At 45.6% G+C, this 17,141-nt stretch overlaps 1 protein-coding gene across 1 annotated transcript; it reads right to left on the bottom strand.

The window, feature by feature from the left end:
* Positions 1-2,367: 2,367 nt before the first annotated feature.
* On the bottom strand, positions 2,368-15,502 carry LOC148214485 (vomeronasal type-2 receptor 26-like). The gene is made up of 5 exons (XM_088151359.1): positions 15,341-15,502; positions 13,822-14,637; positions 6,054-6,278; positions 4,214-4,340; positions 2,368-3,293 (listed from the first exon to the last, which is right to left on the bottom strand). Exons 1-5 carry the CDS (start codon positions 15,500-15,502, stop codon positions 2,368-2,370), a joined length of 2,256 nt encoding a protein of 751 aa, XP_088007485.1.
* Positions 15,503-17,141: the final 1,639 nt, after the last annotated feature.

Raw genomic sequence — 17,141 nt, 5'->3', positions numbered from 1 at the left:
CCTTCCTCTGTGTCTCTTAGTTCACTTTTCTGTCCCCCTGAGCTTGGCTGATCCTTTCCCTCCCCTCCCCTCCCCTCCCCTGGAGTCTGGGTCCTTCTCTGGCTTTGGATACTGCCCTGCCTTGTTGTACGGTACTCAACTCTCTGCCATCCCGTGACCGGTCTAGATTGAGTTCCTGAGCCTTCTTTTGACGTCCTCAGCCTCCTTGAGGTTCCTCAGACTGGAACGGCCTTGTCGGTTCCATTTGAATGGGTCCCTGTTACATTAGGGAGTATCTTGTCAAGAAAGAATTAGCCCATCATATGAGTCCATATAGAGGAGGCCTGCGTGGTGTCCTGTCCCTACCTGAAGTGAGGGACATGTCCCAGAATACAATTCTTTCCATTGGTGGCAGCCCCAAGATGCCCCCGGGAGATACTTGATCCCCTCACCTCCAGGGTTAAGCAGAACACCCCACCACATTCTTTCAGAAAAGGTCTTTGCTGGTGATGCCTGGCTGATGATTTTAAGGAACTACCTTGTCTATGTTATGGTGTACACTATGGAGATGTCGGCCATCACCCCATGTCACATGATGGGGCAGTAGAAAATTCTTTTCAATTAAATAAAATCAAGCAACATATCTCAGTCCTGTCCATTGTTTTAATGTCAGGGCATTTCAGATTCAGGGGTAAAAGGAATCTATGAATATTCATTAGGGATGTGCAAATCAGTGAAATCTACCTTGAAACGGTAATTAGTTCTCAGTTTTATTGCTCTTTGATTCATATTTCTGATTTAATTTGGAATATTGAGCCAATTCGACCTTGCCATTCTAATCACATGATCCAATCTTCATTTATTTAATTCAGGTATTTATTAATCAAATTTATATGGCCACTCATCTCCCACAAAGTGAATCTCAATTTAATTGATCAGATTTAGAGAAGAACATGTGTGCACGTGGACAGAATCATCTGAATTGACCACATCAATTCAGAGCCATCCTATTCAATTTGGAAGTCTGATTCAAGTGCTCAATCAAATATGAAATGAATCTTTGGAATGAATATTTGCACATGCCTGGTCTTTTTATATCCTAGGTGAGGTCCGAGGCACAGTACACTGCATTTATGTTGCATTAGAGCAGGACAGGTAAAACAAAGCAAATAGGATTTAGTCAAGTTGCACTGACTTACACACAACTTTGAGGTTGGTTGTAAGACCTAAAATACAAAATCTAAAATGTTCAAAATGTTCCCATTTAAAATTTCATGAGATTTTGATTAATTTATTAGTAATATTTATTTTTAAACATTAACATTTATTTAATTTACTTAACAATAAACCACAATTATGACACCCAGGATGAGCTACCGTCCTTGGTGCTAATTTTACACCCCTTCCCTGTTCCTTTCCCCTGCCACAGACCTTCTATCAGCACTTGACTTTGTCCATCTATTTCCCAGCTTCCTGTCCATGACTGAAAACTTTAGTCCACATAGCAATTTTATTTATTGCTCTGTAAGCTTCTTTTATTTGTTGTTAGCATTTATTGCTTTACAGCTAGTTTTATTAGTATGTTTCAGTTAACAAAGACCTTAAGTATTAATAAATCATTTTTTCCCCTCACAAAAGTATGGAAAACTGAAGGGCTAATTGCCTTTTCCACAAATAAGCCTGGCATTGAAAATGGCCCTTTGAGGTAGACCAGACTTGAACACCAATATCATGAACACTAAAACTACTTTTATTATAGGGTTACAGTAACAGAATCCTGCAACTGTGAATGTGTCTCCCCCCTCCCTGCCTTTAACCTAAAAAGAACTAGGGAGGGTCAGCTCTGAGATGTTTCTCCAATTACATTCTTGCTTTGGACTCAGATTTCTCTTATCAGACCGTTCTCCAGGCTGCGGATCTTCCTCCGATCTCTCAAGGTTATTCTCACAACCCATGACAGAAACATCCACCTGCTTTTCATGAGTCATGTTTGGAAATAGTCACAACTGTCTCAACCTCAGTGAGCTCTCTTATAGTGATGCTCCTTTGTATTCAGCTCCTCTGGAATTGCGTGAAAAATCTGCCCTGTCTTGGCTGCCCAAGATATTGTCCGTGTGGCACAGACTTTGCTTAGTTTTGGCAGAGCAAACCTTGCAAGTCTTCAGTCCACAAAGCTGGAGTGGGAACTTTGCTATGGTCCCCTTGCACTCTCACTGGGGAAAAAAGGGAGCAGCTACAATGGATTGTGGAGGGTGAAGCAGTCATTCCTTTAAGCACTACAGTATATAGAGCAAATCTACTTCCCCACCACCCACAAGTACAATAATGCATACCTAGCAGACATTAAATGGCTAAATTAACACATGTCCAGCAGTAAGTCCACTGCAATTATTTAGCCTTCACTTTCAAGCCATCTCCAGTTTTTGCCGTTAGCTGCTCCTTTGTATTTAGATCTGGCCTCAGAATGATAATGTAGCACTTGGGGATGAAGATGCAGCCCAGGAGGCCAGCACTGGAGGCCAAGATGGAGAAGACCTGCACAGCCACCATGAACTTCCCTTTGGTGCTCAGGTAGGTGGGCACAAAGGAGACCCAGACGCTGCAGAAGACCAGCATGCTGAAGGTGATCAGCTTGGCTTCATTGAAGGCCCCAGGCAGGTTCCTGGCCAGGAAAGCCACCATGAAGCAGACGGCAGCCAGGAAGCCCATGTAGCCGAGGGCCCCATAAAACATGGGGACAGAGCCTTCGTTGCATTGCAGGATGATCTCTCTGAGCTGGGACTGCATGTCAGACTCAGGAAATGGAGGAGCAGTTCCAAGCCAGAATGTGCAGATGACAACTTCGATACCAGAACAAGAAAGAATAATGGAGTTGGCCAAGCTCCTCCCTAGCCATCTCCTCGCCTTGCTCCTGGGCTTTGTCTCCAAGAAGGCCAGCACCACTGTGACTATTTTGGCCAAGACAGAAGAGACAGCAACTGAGAAGATGATGTTAAAGACAGTTTGTTGGAGGAGGCAAGTGGTAGTCCTTGGCTGACCAATGAAAAGGAAGGAGGACAAGAAGGAAAAGAGGAGGGACACGAGGAGGACAAAGGAGAGATCTTGATTGTTGGCTTTGACTAAAGGAATTTCCAGGAATTTAATGAAGATGACTAACACAAAGGCTGCGATTAAGCCAAAGAAGAGGGCAAGGGAAATCAGGATGATCCCCAGATGTTCTTTGTAGGACAGGAAGGTATGGAACTTGGGGACACATTGACATTGGGCCTCATTTGGATGCTGATCATCAGCACATTTGGTGCAATGATCTGCATCTGAAAAGAAAACAGATGAGCATAGCATGATTAATACCATCCTTCTGGAATAAATTGTGTATTTTGCTCTACACATTTTCCATCTCTGGGTGAGTTCTGGTGCACAAAACCCAGACAGGTCATTGACTGACATATGCTCCTTGATTGAGAAAATGCAGAGTACAAGGAACCTTGATCAAATTATTGTAATGAACACACTTTTGTCACTAGCAAAGCAATGGTACATGAAGAAAACCCAGAAGTTGACTTAAGGGAGAGAAGGGCTAGAAAGTGCTGGCTAGTGTCCTCAGCTTCATTTGGTCCCAGTGATGTTATAAATCCCAAATCCTACAAATGGTGTCTGCAAACTTTGGTTGGGTACTTTTGATTGTGTCATTTGAGGATTGGGCTATAGATACTAGTTACTAATTTGTTTTGGAGCCCAATCCAATGGTCTGGGAGCAGGAGGCTTTAAGCTCCTCTTTCAGAGCTCACTCCAGTAAGAGAGGTCGTACTGTTCTTACCTGTCAACTGAAGCATGCTGCATGTGGACTACAAAGGGACTTTCTCTAGTGTAGGACCTCCATCCCCTATGCAGTCACCCTGTCTATCTGCTTCATGAGCCTCTCCCTGACATTGGGTTCAAACACTGTGTTTCAATCAGTTTAAAGGGACCTAAGGAAATATTTCCTGATGTTGAGACCATATTGACTTTGTTTTGTTAACCTTCTGGTGAAATTTTCATTTTGATCATTGTAAATGGATTTCCTCTTGCCAAATTTTTCAGTGCAACAATGGGATTGAATACTTGAATTGTAAATGTCTTAGGCCACACATTTCACATGTTCATTAGTCAAGACAGTGAATGTTGTCTCAGAATACATCTCAGTGATTCTTGGCCCAGTTCACAAAGTCCTGCTCCTTGTTCAGGACACACCTACCTTCCTGAGTAGAGATGGTCCCTTCTGCGCACAAGGAGCAGCCGTAGCAGCAAAGCGGCTTCCCCTCCAATACCATCTTGGCCTCTCCAGGATGGCATCTCCCAGTACATCTGGAATGACGAAATGTCTAACAACAAGAACCAAAAAAACAAGAAAGGCTTTGCCACCACCTGCTAGATGCTGTCCATGAAAATCCCCCCCTTATTGGGGAAAGATTCAGCAGGACAGGGAACCACTTTTCTTCTGGGTTTTTTTTGTAGGATGCTTTTTGCAATCCCGGACACCACAGAAAGAGAATTCTGCCATCCCCAGCTGGAATTTCAATCAAGGATTGAGAATATATATTTTGCTCTCTCTTGCCTCCCCTTTAAATCCAATGAATGCTTGTGGCTCTTCAACCCATCATTAACTATCATCTTTGTATAACAGAATAGCTCTTATTGCTTATCTATTTAATATGTAACCCACATTTCCTCCAGAATCTCAGGATGGTGAACGTGGCCTTCCCTCCCCAGCTTTCCCCACGACAACACTATGAAGCTGATTAAGTTGAGCATTAGTGATGGACCCACAGTAATTCATTGAGTTTCCACAACTGAGAGTGGTCTTGCACTCAAATCTCCTTAAACTTTACCCTATCACACTGGAACTTGATAGAACTTCCAAACAATTTACTCTTAAGGTTGTGCTGGGGATGGGGCTCTGATTTCAATACCCAGTCTTGCAGGCTCTTGCAGGGTAATCCAGCAAGATCCCCTTGACATTATAGAGGAGAGCTTGATAAAAACATCAACTCAGAGTGTGGCTGCTTTGTGAGGAAAAATAATAATAAATTCTATCCTGGAGTTCATTAGGAATGCCAAAGGGAAGGAGACTTCCAAAATACGTCTATTTTTGCTTTACTGATTACGCACAGGCTTTTGAGCGTGCAGACCATGCTGAACTGGGAATGGCCCTTAAAATATGGGTATACTGAAGAAATGTTGTGATGGCTTCAAAGCAACAGTTGGAATGGAATAAGGAGCAACTAGCTAGGAGGAGCAACTAGTTCAGAATTGGGAAAGGAGGATTCCCCTTCTTTACTTAGCTTTTCTGCAGAATAGGTCAGGAGAAATGTTGGGTTAGAAGAAACAGACATTGGAATTAAACTTGCCAGGAAAAAAAATCAGCCACAGCTACATGGATGATTTCACTTGGACGCCTGGACTTCAGGAAAACTTCAGAACTTTCTTCTTAAAGGTGGAAGAAGAGAGTGTAAACCACGTGGTCTGCTCAGTATTTAAAATGCCAAGAATTAATCTGTAGGCAAGGCCAATCCAGTGGAAATAAACAGAGAAGAAACTGAAGAAGCAGATTTGATGGTTGTTGGCTTAAAAATTGCTAGGGATGGTGACTGTAGCCATGAAATAAAGAGCTATCTGCTACTCGAGAGAAAAAACTATGACAACTCTAGACATTTCTATACATATATGAAAGAATTTGGGGTGGGTTTCTGAGTTTCTAGTTTTCTTTAGTGACTTTTTGTTGTTTTTGTCATTGGATTGTCATTTTTCCCCTATTTCTTAGATATTTTTCTTTCTAGGTAGTTCAGTATAGAGTTCTTCTTTCTTTTCTCTTTCCTCTTCCCTATGTAGCCCTAGCTGTGAAACAGATTTCTTTCTCAAACTATATATAACAGAAGTATTATAGTAATATAGTAACATTGCTATTTCCTTTAAATATAATACTACGTACTAATACTTATTTAAAAAAAAAATGGTCCTTCTAGTCTTTTTGAATGTTAACAAATTAAAACAATGATTAGAATTTCATCCAAGTGAGATGAATGAATTATACCTACCTGATTAAAATGCCTGGACCACCCATCCTGGTCCAGGGTGAAATCCATCTCTGAGGAACCCCAACGTTGGTCTATCTGCCCAAACTTCACAGCATGGCTGGACTCATTGGGGAATGTCTCCCACTTCACAATATCAAATTCAGCCCTCAGCTCCCCTTTCTCATCCAAGTACACTCCTTCCAGAGAGGAATTGTAGAAATGGGTGTTTCCCAGGAAACAATGAAGCTACAAAGAAGAAAAACCAACAATGTCCAGAAAACAGGAAACTAGGTCTAATATTTCCACCCTGGTCTGACTGTAACATCTTAGGTCTCATGGAAAGGATAATAACTTTTAATTGGTTTTTCCAATAGTTTTTATTTTTAGTTGTTTATTTGTAACCGTTTATGATGTTTTTTTTTAATTGTGTGAGCTGTCCAGAGACAGGTATGTGAGATGGGCATCTATGTAAATTGAATAAATCAAATAATAAGAGTGAGATGGATGGTGACTAAATTTGAAATAGAAATAAATCATCATCATCATCATCATCATCATCATCCCCCAGTAAGGCACTACCTTGGCGTGGTTGTGGGGCCTGTGTACTCTGAGGAGGATGAGAGCTATGCCAGAGGTCCAGGCATACTGGAAAGATCTCATCAGAGGAGCCAGGCGAAGTGTGTCTCTCCCATAAACAACATGGTGAGACGTAATTTACAGAAACTAATACTGTATCAGCTGCCGCCTGGGTCAACAAGGACTGTGCTAGGTGTACTAGTTGCTGGACATCTGGTGACAAGTGGGCTACAGGACTCAGACTGTTGGCCGGGCAACCAGGGCCAGCAGCTGCACAACTACTGGAAGAAAAGTTGATTAGCCCTCGCAAATATACAAAGACTGAAAAGAAAGAAATAATGATCTGCTGTTACAAATCAAGTCCAATGAGAAGAGGATATCGGAAGAGAATGCACCACTTCTGGAAAGAACATCCAGAATCAGAAATGACAGAAGAGAGGCTAGCAGGTCAATGTTGATTTATAACACAAAATGAAGTGTTTACAGAACTGGAATTGGAAGAACTGCAAAGGTTTACCCAGGGCAAAGAAATGGAAGCCTTGCTAGAATTAGCTCAGACAGTAGAGCCTTCTCCTCAGAAAGAACAAAGCCCTCTCACTGAAAAACAAGAGGAATTGAAACAAAGAATAACCGAGCATCTAGAACAGCACAAAGACAACAGAATAAGGTTGCCTGCACTGAAGCTTGTTACAAAGAAACAGCTAGCACAAGTTTGAAAAGATGCCAGTACTGTAATATCAAATATAAGCACCAGCTCACTGCAAGAAACAAACCAACTAATGTACCGCATGGCTGCAGTTATAACTGCATGTCTTGGATGCAAAATCAACAAACAAGGAAGAAAGCCAAACAAGGCACCACCCAAATGGAAGCTCGGGTTGGAAACTAAAATCCACATGCTAAGATCAGATGCAAGCAAGCTAGAACAGAGGAAAGAAAAGAAGCTGAAGAACAAAAAGACCAAAGGATACCTGATCCAGAAATATCACCTAGAAACAAGGAAGATCAAGGAAGTGCTGGAAATAATAAAGCAGCAAATAACAGCCGTAGCCAGGAAGATCAGCAGATACGAAGCCCAACTTGCACACTACAGGCAGAATCTCCAATTTCGGTCAAATCAGAAACATTTCTACCAAACCATCAATGGAGAGACTCCAATGAAGCAGTCAACACCTGACAAAGAAGAAACAGTGCAGTTCTGGGCACAGCTATGGGACAACCCAATCAGTCAGGGTGTCAGAGTCTGCACCCTCAATCCCAAAGTTCAGTAAATCCTCTGGAGACCAAGAGTTCCATCAGAGATTTCTTTATTCAGGAGAAGCATACAGCATCATAGTTTGTTAAGTCTAAATCTACAAAGCAAGGCCTTGTCCTTTTAAGCCCAAATTCCCCCCCTTCTAGGTTTCCTTTCCCGCTTGCAAATCTTTGCACCTTGCCCCAGTTCTCCTCCTCTCCTCCTCTCGCTGGCAGTTTCCGGGGCGCCTGCGCAATGCCGCCGGTTTTGCGCTCAAACTCCGGATCCACCGATTTCCACTCAGCTTCTACTTCTGCAGCGTGCTCAATCCATCCATCTAGGGTGTTTGGGCTTCCTCGGGCGAAGGCTAATTTCCACAAGTCGCGCCGCATGCCTTGCTGGAAGCAGGTGATCTTAAACTGCTCCGGCCAATCCGGCAGTTTCCCCGCAATGTTGCGAAATTCCAGGCCGTACTCGCCGACACTGCGATTTCCCTGCCGCACTTTATTCAGCGCTGAGCGGGCCTTGGCGACTGTTCCCGGATCTTCAAATCTCCGCCGCAGAGCAGTTAGGAATCGGCCAAGGTGGCGTAGTTCAGGTGCTTGCGCTGCCCGAAGTTGAATCAGCCACTCTCCCGCTTTCCCAGTGAGCGCTCTGCAAATGTAGATCACGCGCTCTCGGTCAGAGGCGAATAGATGGCCCGTTTGCTCCATGCACATGGTGACCTGGGCCATAAAGCTCGGCACTTTGTTCGGTTCACCACTAAACTTCTCGGTTAGCCCCCACCATTTTAGGAGGACATCTAGGTTGGTCTGGGCCGGGAAGACTCGTCGCTGGACCCCCGGGGCGGCTGTGGGTGCCGCGGCTGGGGCAGCCAGGAGTCCCTGCACCGCCGGAGCCACTGGGGTTGCCATCGCTGGGGTGGTGGGGGGCCAGTAGCGATTCTTCCGCCCCTTCTACTCCGCATTCCCCCTCCCTTTCGGGACCCCTGAACAAACCTGAGTACCGGATTAGGTCACTCATCCCCATCAATTCTCTCCTCATCATGCTGTTCTCGGATTGTAGTATCTGCACGCACTCCTCCAGGGCTCCCACTCGGGTGGATTCGATTCTCCCCGTAGTCAGTGCCCAGCGTTGTTCAGGTGCCATATCCAGGAACGACATTCCCCCAGCCAACTCCTCCATGCTCCATAACTTGGTCACATGCCGGTTGGGTTTCCGAGGTGGTGGAAACTGAGCGTAGGTGGTTGTTGGGGTTCCTACTTCTTCCTCCACCACCACCCCTTCTGCTCCAAGTAGGGGGCCTTCTTCTTCCATCTCCGCAGCCACGGGAAGTTTTTCAAGAGGGTTTTCCACGGTGGATACTTCCCCAGGTAAATCCCCCGTCGAAAAGGGGTGGGACTCAACAAAATGTCAGAGTCTGCACCCTCAATCCCAAAGTTCAGTAAATCCTCTGGAGACCAAGAGTTCCATCAGAGATTTCTTTATTCAGGAGAAGCATACAGCATCATAGTTTGTTGAGTCTAAATCTACAAAGCAAGGCCTTGTCCTTTTAAGCCCAAATTCCCCCCCTTCTAGGTTTCCTTTCCCGCTTACAAATCTTCGCGCCTTGCCCCAGTTCTCACACCTCCTGGCCTTGGCTGTCTGTTTCAAGATAGAGATAACGGCACCTGGCCTCCTCTCCCCCCTTTTTATGGCAGGTCAAGCAACCGGTTTAAAATAACATTCCAACTATTCTACTATTGATCTATGCTTAGCAATAAAAGTCAAAGTAATAAAAACAATTGAAGGTTCTGGTTTGGGTAGATCCTGACAGAGGGTTCAGGCCTGGTTATGGGATAGAAACAGCATTGGTCTCACTTTTGGATGATCTCTGGCAAGAGCAGGATGGGGGTAGTGCATCCATCCTTGCTCTTCTTGACCTCTCAGTGGCTTTCGATACCACCATGGTATCCTTTTGGGTCGGCTGCAGGAGTTGGGGCTGGGTGGTACAGTGCTGTGCTGGTTCAGCTCCTTTCTCAAAGGCCAAACCCAATCGGTGTTGATAGGGAGCGAGAGGTCCAACCCACGGCCCCTACTCTGTGGGGTGCCTCAGGGTTCAGTGCTTTCACCGCCCTTATTTAACATCTACATGAAACCATTGCGTGAGATCATCTGGCACCATGAGATGAGGTATCATCAGTATGCTGATGATACCCAATTATACATCTCCATCCCGGGTGACCTAAGTGATGCTGTGACTACCCTCTTGCGGTGCCTGGAGGCTGTAGGGCCCTGGATGGGGGCCAACAATCTTCAACTGAACCCTGATAAGATGGAATGGCTGTGGGTATGGGGAGACTCAAGATCCAGGAGTTTATCATCTTTGGTTCTTGATGGGGTCGCACTACCCCAGACAGACCCGGTGCATAATCTGGGGTTCTCCTGGACTCACGACTCCTGCTCGAAGAGCAGGTGGCAGTCGTGGCTAGAAGGGCCTTTGCGCAACTTTGCGTTGTGCCGCAGTTATGCCCCTTCCTTGATCAGGAGGCCCTCCGCATGGTCACTCATGCCCTGGTCATCTCCTGGTTGGATTACTGTAATGCGCTCTACATGGGGCTACCCTTGAAGAGTATCCGGTAGCTACAGCTGGTGCAGAATGCGGTGGCGCGGACAGTTCTGAATGCCCCTAGGAGGGCACATATAACACCGCTGTTACGCAAGCTGCATTGGTTGCCAGTCTGCTTCCAGGCCCAGTTCAAGGTGTTGGTCATCACCTTTAAAGCCCTTCATGGCACAGGACCAGGTTATCTGAGGAGCCAAATTGCCCGTTACTTCAGCCCACCCCACTCGGTCCAGCAGAAGGGGCATGTTGCAGCCCCCACCCATCAAGGAATTTTGACTGGTGGGATCTAGGCAGAGGGCCTTTTCTGTTGTGGCCCCCACCCTAAGGAACGTTCTGCCTCCAGAGGTCCGGTGTGCCCCCTCCCTCATGGCCTTCAGAAAGGGGGTAAAATCCTGGCTCTGCCAGAAGGCCTGGGGGCCAGATGGGGGCTCGCACCAGCAGAGATGGCTTGTGGGGTGGTTGACCTTGCCCCCACCCCCGGTCATCTTGAATGTTTTTAGCATTTATGTACAGGGTTTGTTGTTTAGATTTGATTTTTAATGGATTATTTACTTTAACTATTTCTGAGAGATTTTTGATTGTTGATGGGGTTTCTGATTTTAACTCAGCCACCCAGAGTCACACGCTTGGGGGAGATGGGCAGCATACAAATTTAATAATAAACAAACAAAGAAACCCAAAGAAATACAACAAGAATGTGGCTTGGATAAAGGAGGTAGATAAAAATAAAAAGAAGCTGAAATGAAAGAACTTGTAAGAACAGCAGAAATGGTGGAGAAAAGGGCAAGGAAGATCAAGAATTCATCAGATGAACTGCATGGTTTTTGGCTGAAACATCTGACTGCTCTGCACCCACTCATTGCCAAGCAGTTGAACAAGATACTGCAAGGAGGTGAAATTGAAGATTGCTTAACATCTGGCAAAACCTACCTGATATTGAAAGATCCAGCAAAGAGGCAGCACCAGGCAACTACAGGCCAGTTACCTGCTTAACCACAAGACCTGGCAACGGCTAAGAGCAGGAAAGTTGAAGAAAGAGGCAGAGGGGCTAATTCTGGCTGCACAAGGCCTCGCCATACAAAGCCAGAATTGAGAAGGCAGCAAATGCCGCCTCTGCAAAGAAGCTGAAGAGACAGTGGACCACCTCGTTAGCTGCTGCAAGAAGATCGCACAGCCTGTTGACAAACAACAGCATGACAAATAGCAACAATGGCACATTGGGATCTCTGCAAGAAATACCACTTGCCTGCAAGCAAGAACTGGTGGGATCACAAAAGAGACAAAGTCATAGAAAATGAAGAAGACAAAGTGCTCTGGGACTTCAGAATTCAGACAGACAAGCATCTGCGGCACAACACCCAGACTTAACAATTGTTGAGAAGAAAGACAAGAAGTCTGGATAGTGGACCTTGCAATACCTGGAGATAGTAGAAGAGAAGAGAAAGAACGGGAGAAAATCACGAAATACAAAGACCTGCAAATAGAAGTAGAACGACTATGGCAAAAGAAAGCGAAGGTAGTACCAATAGTCATAGGTGCCCCGGGTGCAATCCCAAAACATCTGGAGCACCACTTGAACACCATCGGCATTGACAAAATCGCCATCAGTCAATTGCAAAAGGCAGCCTTACTTGGAACAGCTAATATCCTGTGAGGATACCTTTAACACCATTAAACAACTTCTGCCTATCCCAGGTCCTTGGGAAGGACTCGATAGGCGGATAAAAATGCCAAATCCAGTCTAAACATCCGGTTGACTGTGAAACCAACAAGAACAACAATACAGGCAGTTGTCACTTACTGACCACTCATTCAGTGACTGTTTGAAGTTATGACAGTGCCGAAAAAATAACTTTACAACCATTTACGACCTTCGCAATGTCCCTCAGTCACATGCTCACCATTAGAGTCAGTATGCATTGTCCTGTGCCTGACCTGTCATTCTTCCTCCCCCCCCCTCCCCCAGCCCTTGCAGATCAGATGGATTGGAGAGGAAGGGATTACAAGACAGTAAGCTGTTTCCTCTTCTACACATCCAAACCAACGTGATCGTGCCGCCTGTGGGAAAGGGCCAGGTAAAGGAGAGATTGCCTACAGAAATTGCTTGCTTTTTTCCTTCCTTCCCCCTTGCAGAGTGGAGAGAGTGGAAAAGAAGAGATTTCAAGAAGGCAAGCTGTTTGTGTAGTGCGCTCACAGTTCCCAGCCCAGGGCTGCCAGCACAATCGCATTGCTTTCGATGGGTACAAGACAGTAAGCAGGCACTCAAGCATTCCGAAGGGCTGAGGAGGGTTAGGAGGCAAACAAAAGCCGAAGGTGTGAAACTGACCAGCGTTGTCTCTTTCCAGCCAGAAAGCACAATCTCAGTCACGTGATTTCCCACTTAGTGACTGTTTCCCTTAGGGGCAGAGTTGCCAGTCCCAATTAGGGTCTTTCAGCGAGGACTACCTGTAATGTAACAAAGATGGAGACTGCACTCCTTCCCCCCCTCTCTGATGTGACCCAGAACCCGCTCTTTGCCTACTCCGACCAGACCCACACTCACCATCTCTGCCTGTGGAGAAAGTCCCCTGTAAACCTATCTGGCCAAGAGAGGAGGAGCCTCGCTCACCCACATCTAGCACAGTCCAATGGCAGCACTAAGAAAGAAAGCACAACACAGCAGCCAGGTGAGAAACCGCAACATTCCAACCTCAATCAAGGACACGCCCCTGATTATCTCGAGGTTCCATCTCCCCAACAACGGAGGTCCACACTCTGTGGCTGCTTCTGAAAGCGTGGCGTTCTCCCTAACAATGAGAATGGCCCATATACATCCACAAGGACCTGTGTAGCTTCCCAGATCCTGCTTTCCCATTGTTCCAGGGTCCTCTTTCATGCAAAACAGGGGCCCAACTATCACTGAATAAACAGTTGGTGTTTTCTTCTCAGTGCTGTGCTCTTTCCTTCTGACCTTTCCTATGATATTAGGAGCTTCCCTTCTGCCTTCAGCTGGAGACAAATAGTGGGTAAGTCCCTTCCTTCTCATTCAGCACTTTGGGGAAGGTTAGAGCCGTGACACAAAAGCAGTTTGGCAAGTACGACTGTGACATTCCTCCTAATTGCTGAGACACAGAACTCCCCATAACCTGAATACTATCCCAGAGGAAAAGATTTTGGAGTGGAAGGAGCATCAGCAGGATGGCTTGGAGCAAGTGCTGTCTCAATGACATGGACACCAGGCCCAGGAGACACCAAAAACTGAACTTCCTCCAAGAAATTACAAAATGGATTTCTTTGATATCTCAGGAGCTTAACCTACCACAACATCTCAGCTGCTCTCCACCCTTGGATGGCACCTCAAGAAAGCAGGATGATTTCTCAGGAAAAATCCGTACCTGCCATGCTGGGATATTTTGTGCTCTGAGCCTGTCTGCACATCTAGGTCTCATCCTTTGGGTTCTCCAAGAGAGGGCTGTATCGATGGCCCTTGCCACAGCCTGCACAAGACTGGAAATGCGGTGGCTGTCCATGGACAGAGTGGTGTCAATAAACTCTTCAGTCAGGGCCTCCAGAATCCTCTCCTTCTTGCATCTTCTCCGCCATTTTACTGACAAAGCATGTTTTGAAAGCAAGCACTTAAAGGCTCCTAGTCCAAACTTGTTCATAGCACCGTAAAATGCTTCAGAATTCTCATTTTTAACCTTTTTCTCCTGATGAATTAAGAAAGAAAAAAAGCCATGGATTTGCTTGTTGGAGAACATGTCATAAGACAAATTCAAAGTGAGGTCCCACAAAGCTGTTGTGATCCAGATTTTCCCCACAATGGGTATACTGAATATATTGACCATGATCTGTAAAATTTTTATGACACCATAAAAGAAATGTATCTCCCCATAATAAATGAAGACAGTGACATTGTTCCACATGAATAATATTTCAAGGGGCAATAATGGGATTGCCACCTTCAGTCCTTGGATCCTCAATGAGAAGGCGACACAAATTGCATTCCTGGTTAGGATTGGGGTCAAAGTCCTCGTGAACCTTTCTCCATTTTCAGTGTCTGGAGAAACGAGGCTGACCCAATTCCACCCAAAGTGCACGAGTAATTTGGCAATCACTTGGTAGAGATGTTCTTCTTTGGGGACCACCCAATAGACAAACGGGAAGTGAGTTTTATCACTCAGAGCTTCAGAAACAAAACCGTAGCTGACCTAAGAAGGAGCAGAAAAAGGATTTCCTGGGGAGAGATGATGCAGGTGAGAGAGACAGGAAGGTCCAGCGTGGGAAGATCGGATATTGGCAGCTTGGGAGATGGAGAGAAGGAGATGCGAATGGAATGGAGGGAAAGGTGTGGGTTCCCAAAAGAGAAAGAGAGAGAAGGAGAGAAGAGGGAGAGCAACAGAAGGGCTGATTCACAAAGACCAAACCGAGCACACCAAGCACATGTTTAGAACTTCAGTTTGAACCCATTTATTCTTCCACAATTTAACATCTTTTTTGTAGAAAGAAGAAAAAAATGGAAGAATTGGATAGATTGGAAGATTGCCAAAGGAATGATGTTCCAGAGCACAACATGTGGAAGAAGGAACTGAAGTTACAAAACAGCTATGCTAAAAAACAAAGATATATGTTCAAGCATACGCTGGACACCCATCCTTTGGAGATCCTTTCATTCTCATTCCGGCACTTAGCAGGGACACCAAGAAGATCCTTCACTGAGACAACTTCAAGAAACCAAACTCAGCCTAGGAGCACACTGGGCTTCCCAGGGGTCCACAAGACAGAGAATATAGGAACTCCTCCCCAGCGCTGTCCTTCTTTATGTAGAAGGGGAAACTAGCCATTCCCATGCACCCCTTGGCTTCTCTAGGCCAATCTGAGCACACCCCAGTTCCAGCCTACCTTGATTCATACCTGTGGGATTTTGTAGATGCTCGACATGATGGAAATCTGACTGGAAGCATCAGTTTCTGCCCCTTCAATCACTGCCACCAGGCTGCTCCTCCTTCCACAGCTGTAGTTGGGAACACTTGCTTCCCCGGGTGAGAGCAGGTCTGCCATGGCATCATAGGTCATCCTTGCATCATAATAGGTATCATAGAAATTGTAGCCCAGAGTGACATTGGATAGGAGCCTGGGGTTTTGGTTGATCTCCTCAGTGGCAAAGAGGAAGGACAGGAGAAACCAGAAGACAAATGGCCCCGCCCTGAAGTAAAGCACAGGGGTCATCTGGTAATTTCCATTGCAAGCCAACTTATGACATCTGTAACATCACTGACACTCTTTCAACGCACAGTCCTATACACATCTGCAGCGTATTTATTCTGCAAATTACAGTGAGCCATCTTGGCTCTACGGGCAAGAAGAGGGAGGCAACTCACCAGCATTGCAGGACCCCAAGACAGACCCTTCTTGGCAACAAAGCATGTGTGGCCTTGGCTTAATTTAGGAGCAGAAGGGCTTGTTCTTTGAGGTAAAAAACTTCATGGAACCCTAAAACCAAAACCTTCAGAGCCCAGCTTGGTAGGCCCTGAAAAGTGGAAAACGGAATAGTCCTTGATGGACTGGGTGGTTCATGTCTATGAAAAAAGAACCAGTCAGTCATTCTCTCTCAGCCCAACCCACCGCACAGGGTTGTTGTTGTGGGGAAAATAGGAGGAGGGTGTATATAAGTTTGCTGCCTTATCTAAATCTAAAAAAATCTAATCTAATCTAATCTAATCTAATCTAATCTAATCTAATCTAAAAAAAAACCTTTCAGGGCATACCCAACAAGACTAGTGATGGGAGGCTTATAGAAGACTGCTGGGTGGAACTTAATTGGTGTTGCAGAAACAATCCCACCAATGTTTAGATCTCCTGACTGATAATAATTGTGCATCGCATTCCGGTCCTTGATGAAATTGAGGGGACATCTTCTCCCACCAGTTGCAGTGGGCGGCAGCAGAAGCAGCAGCAGCAGCAGCAGCAGCAGCAGAAGATGCTCCTGGGTCTTGATTACACCCACCAGAATCCCTTTTCTCATTGTAACACTTGATGGCATTTGAGAAAGCAGGCTCTGTCTCTCAGCAGAAGAGAAGGTGTCCACGACAGCTTGGCAGCAAAGTGGGGAGCCAATAGATCAAGTGGGAGGCTATCTCTGCCTGCTCCGAATCTCCTCCTGAATTCTCAGTGGCCTAAGATGAAGAATTTATCTGGGCATCTGCCTTCCCAGGCAAGGTTTGGCAAGACACTACAGCACATGGCTTTCCACGTTTGGGAACTCCGGGAGGATCTTTGGCCAAAATCCCTTGAGCTTTGGAGGAATGAGAGGGCCATGAATTAGTTTAATTACAAGGGAAGGAAGCATCTGCTACCCTGTGGCTCCAGAAGCAGGTGGAGGACTGGTGACAACATGTTTTTGAAAACTCACAAAATACAGAAGTCAAATGTGCATCTGTGTAAGATTGTAATGACCTTGAATGACATCCAAGATTGTCTTCAGCTGCTTCTCCTTAGGCAACTGTGGGACAAGGATGCTGATACCATGGTCCAAGAGTTAGGGCATATGCCCACTTTCAGCTTGCATCCCAGAAGATCAGGGAAGCAGGGTGTTTCTCTTCCTCTAGGAGAATCTAGGAAGACATTCAACAGTCTTAGACTTTTGGAGAACCTCATGAAAGTTCTTACAATCTTCTTTTGAATGATTTTCCACTTCCCAGGCTCCAAACCTCCA

The sequence above is a fragment of the Python bivittatus genome, unplaced genomic scaffold, assembly GCF_059951505.1.
Source record: "Python bivittatus isolate LINGU-HERP-01145 unplaced genomic scaffold, Pbiv_v1 ctg000650_np1212, whole genome shotgun sequence".
NCBI lineage: Eukaryota > Metazoa > Chordata > Lepidosauria > Squamata > Pythonidae > Python > Python bivittatus.
This window is presented reverse-complemented; position numbering and strand designations above follow the sequence as displayed.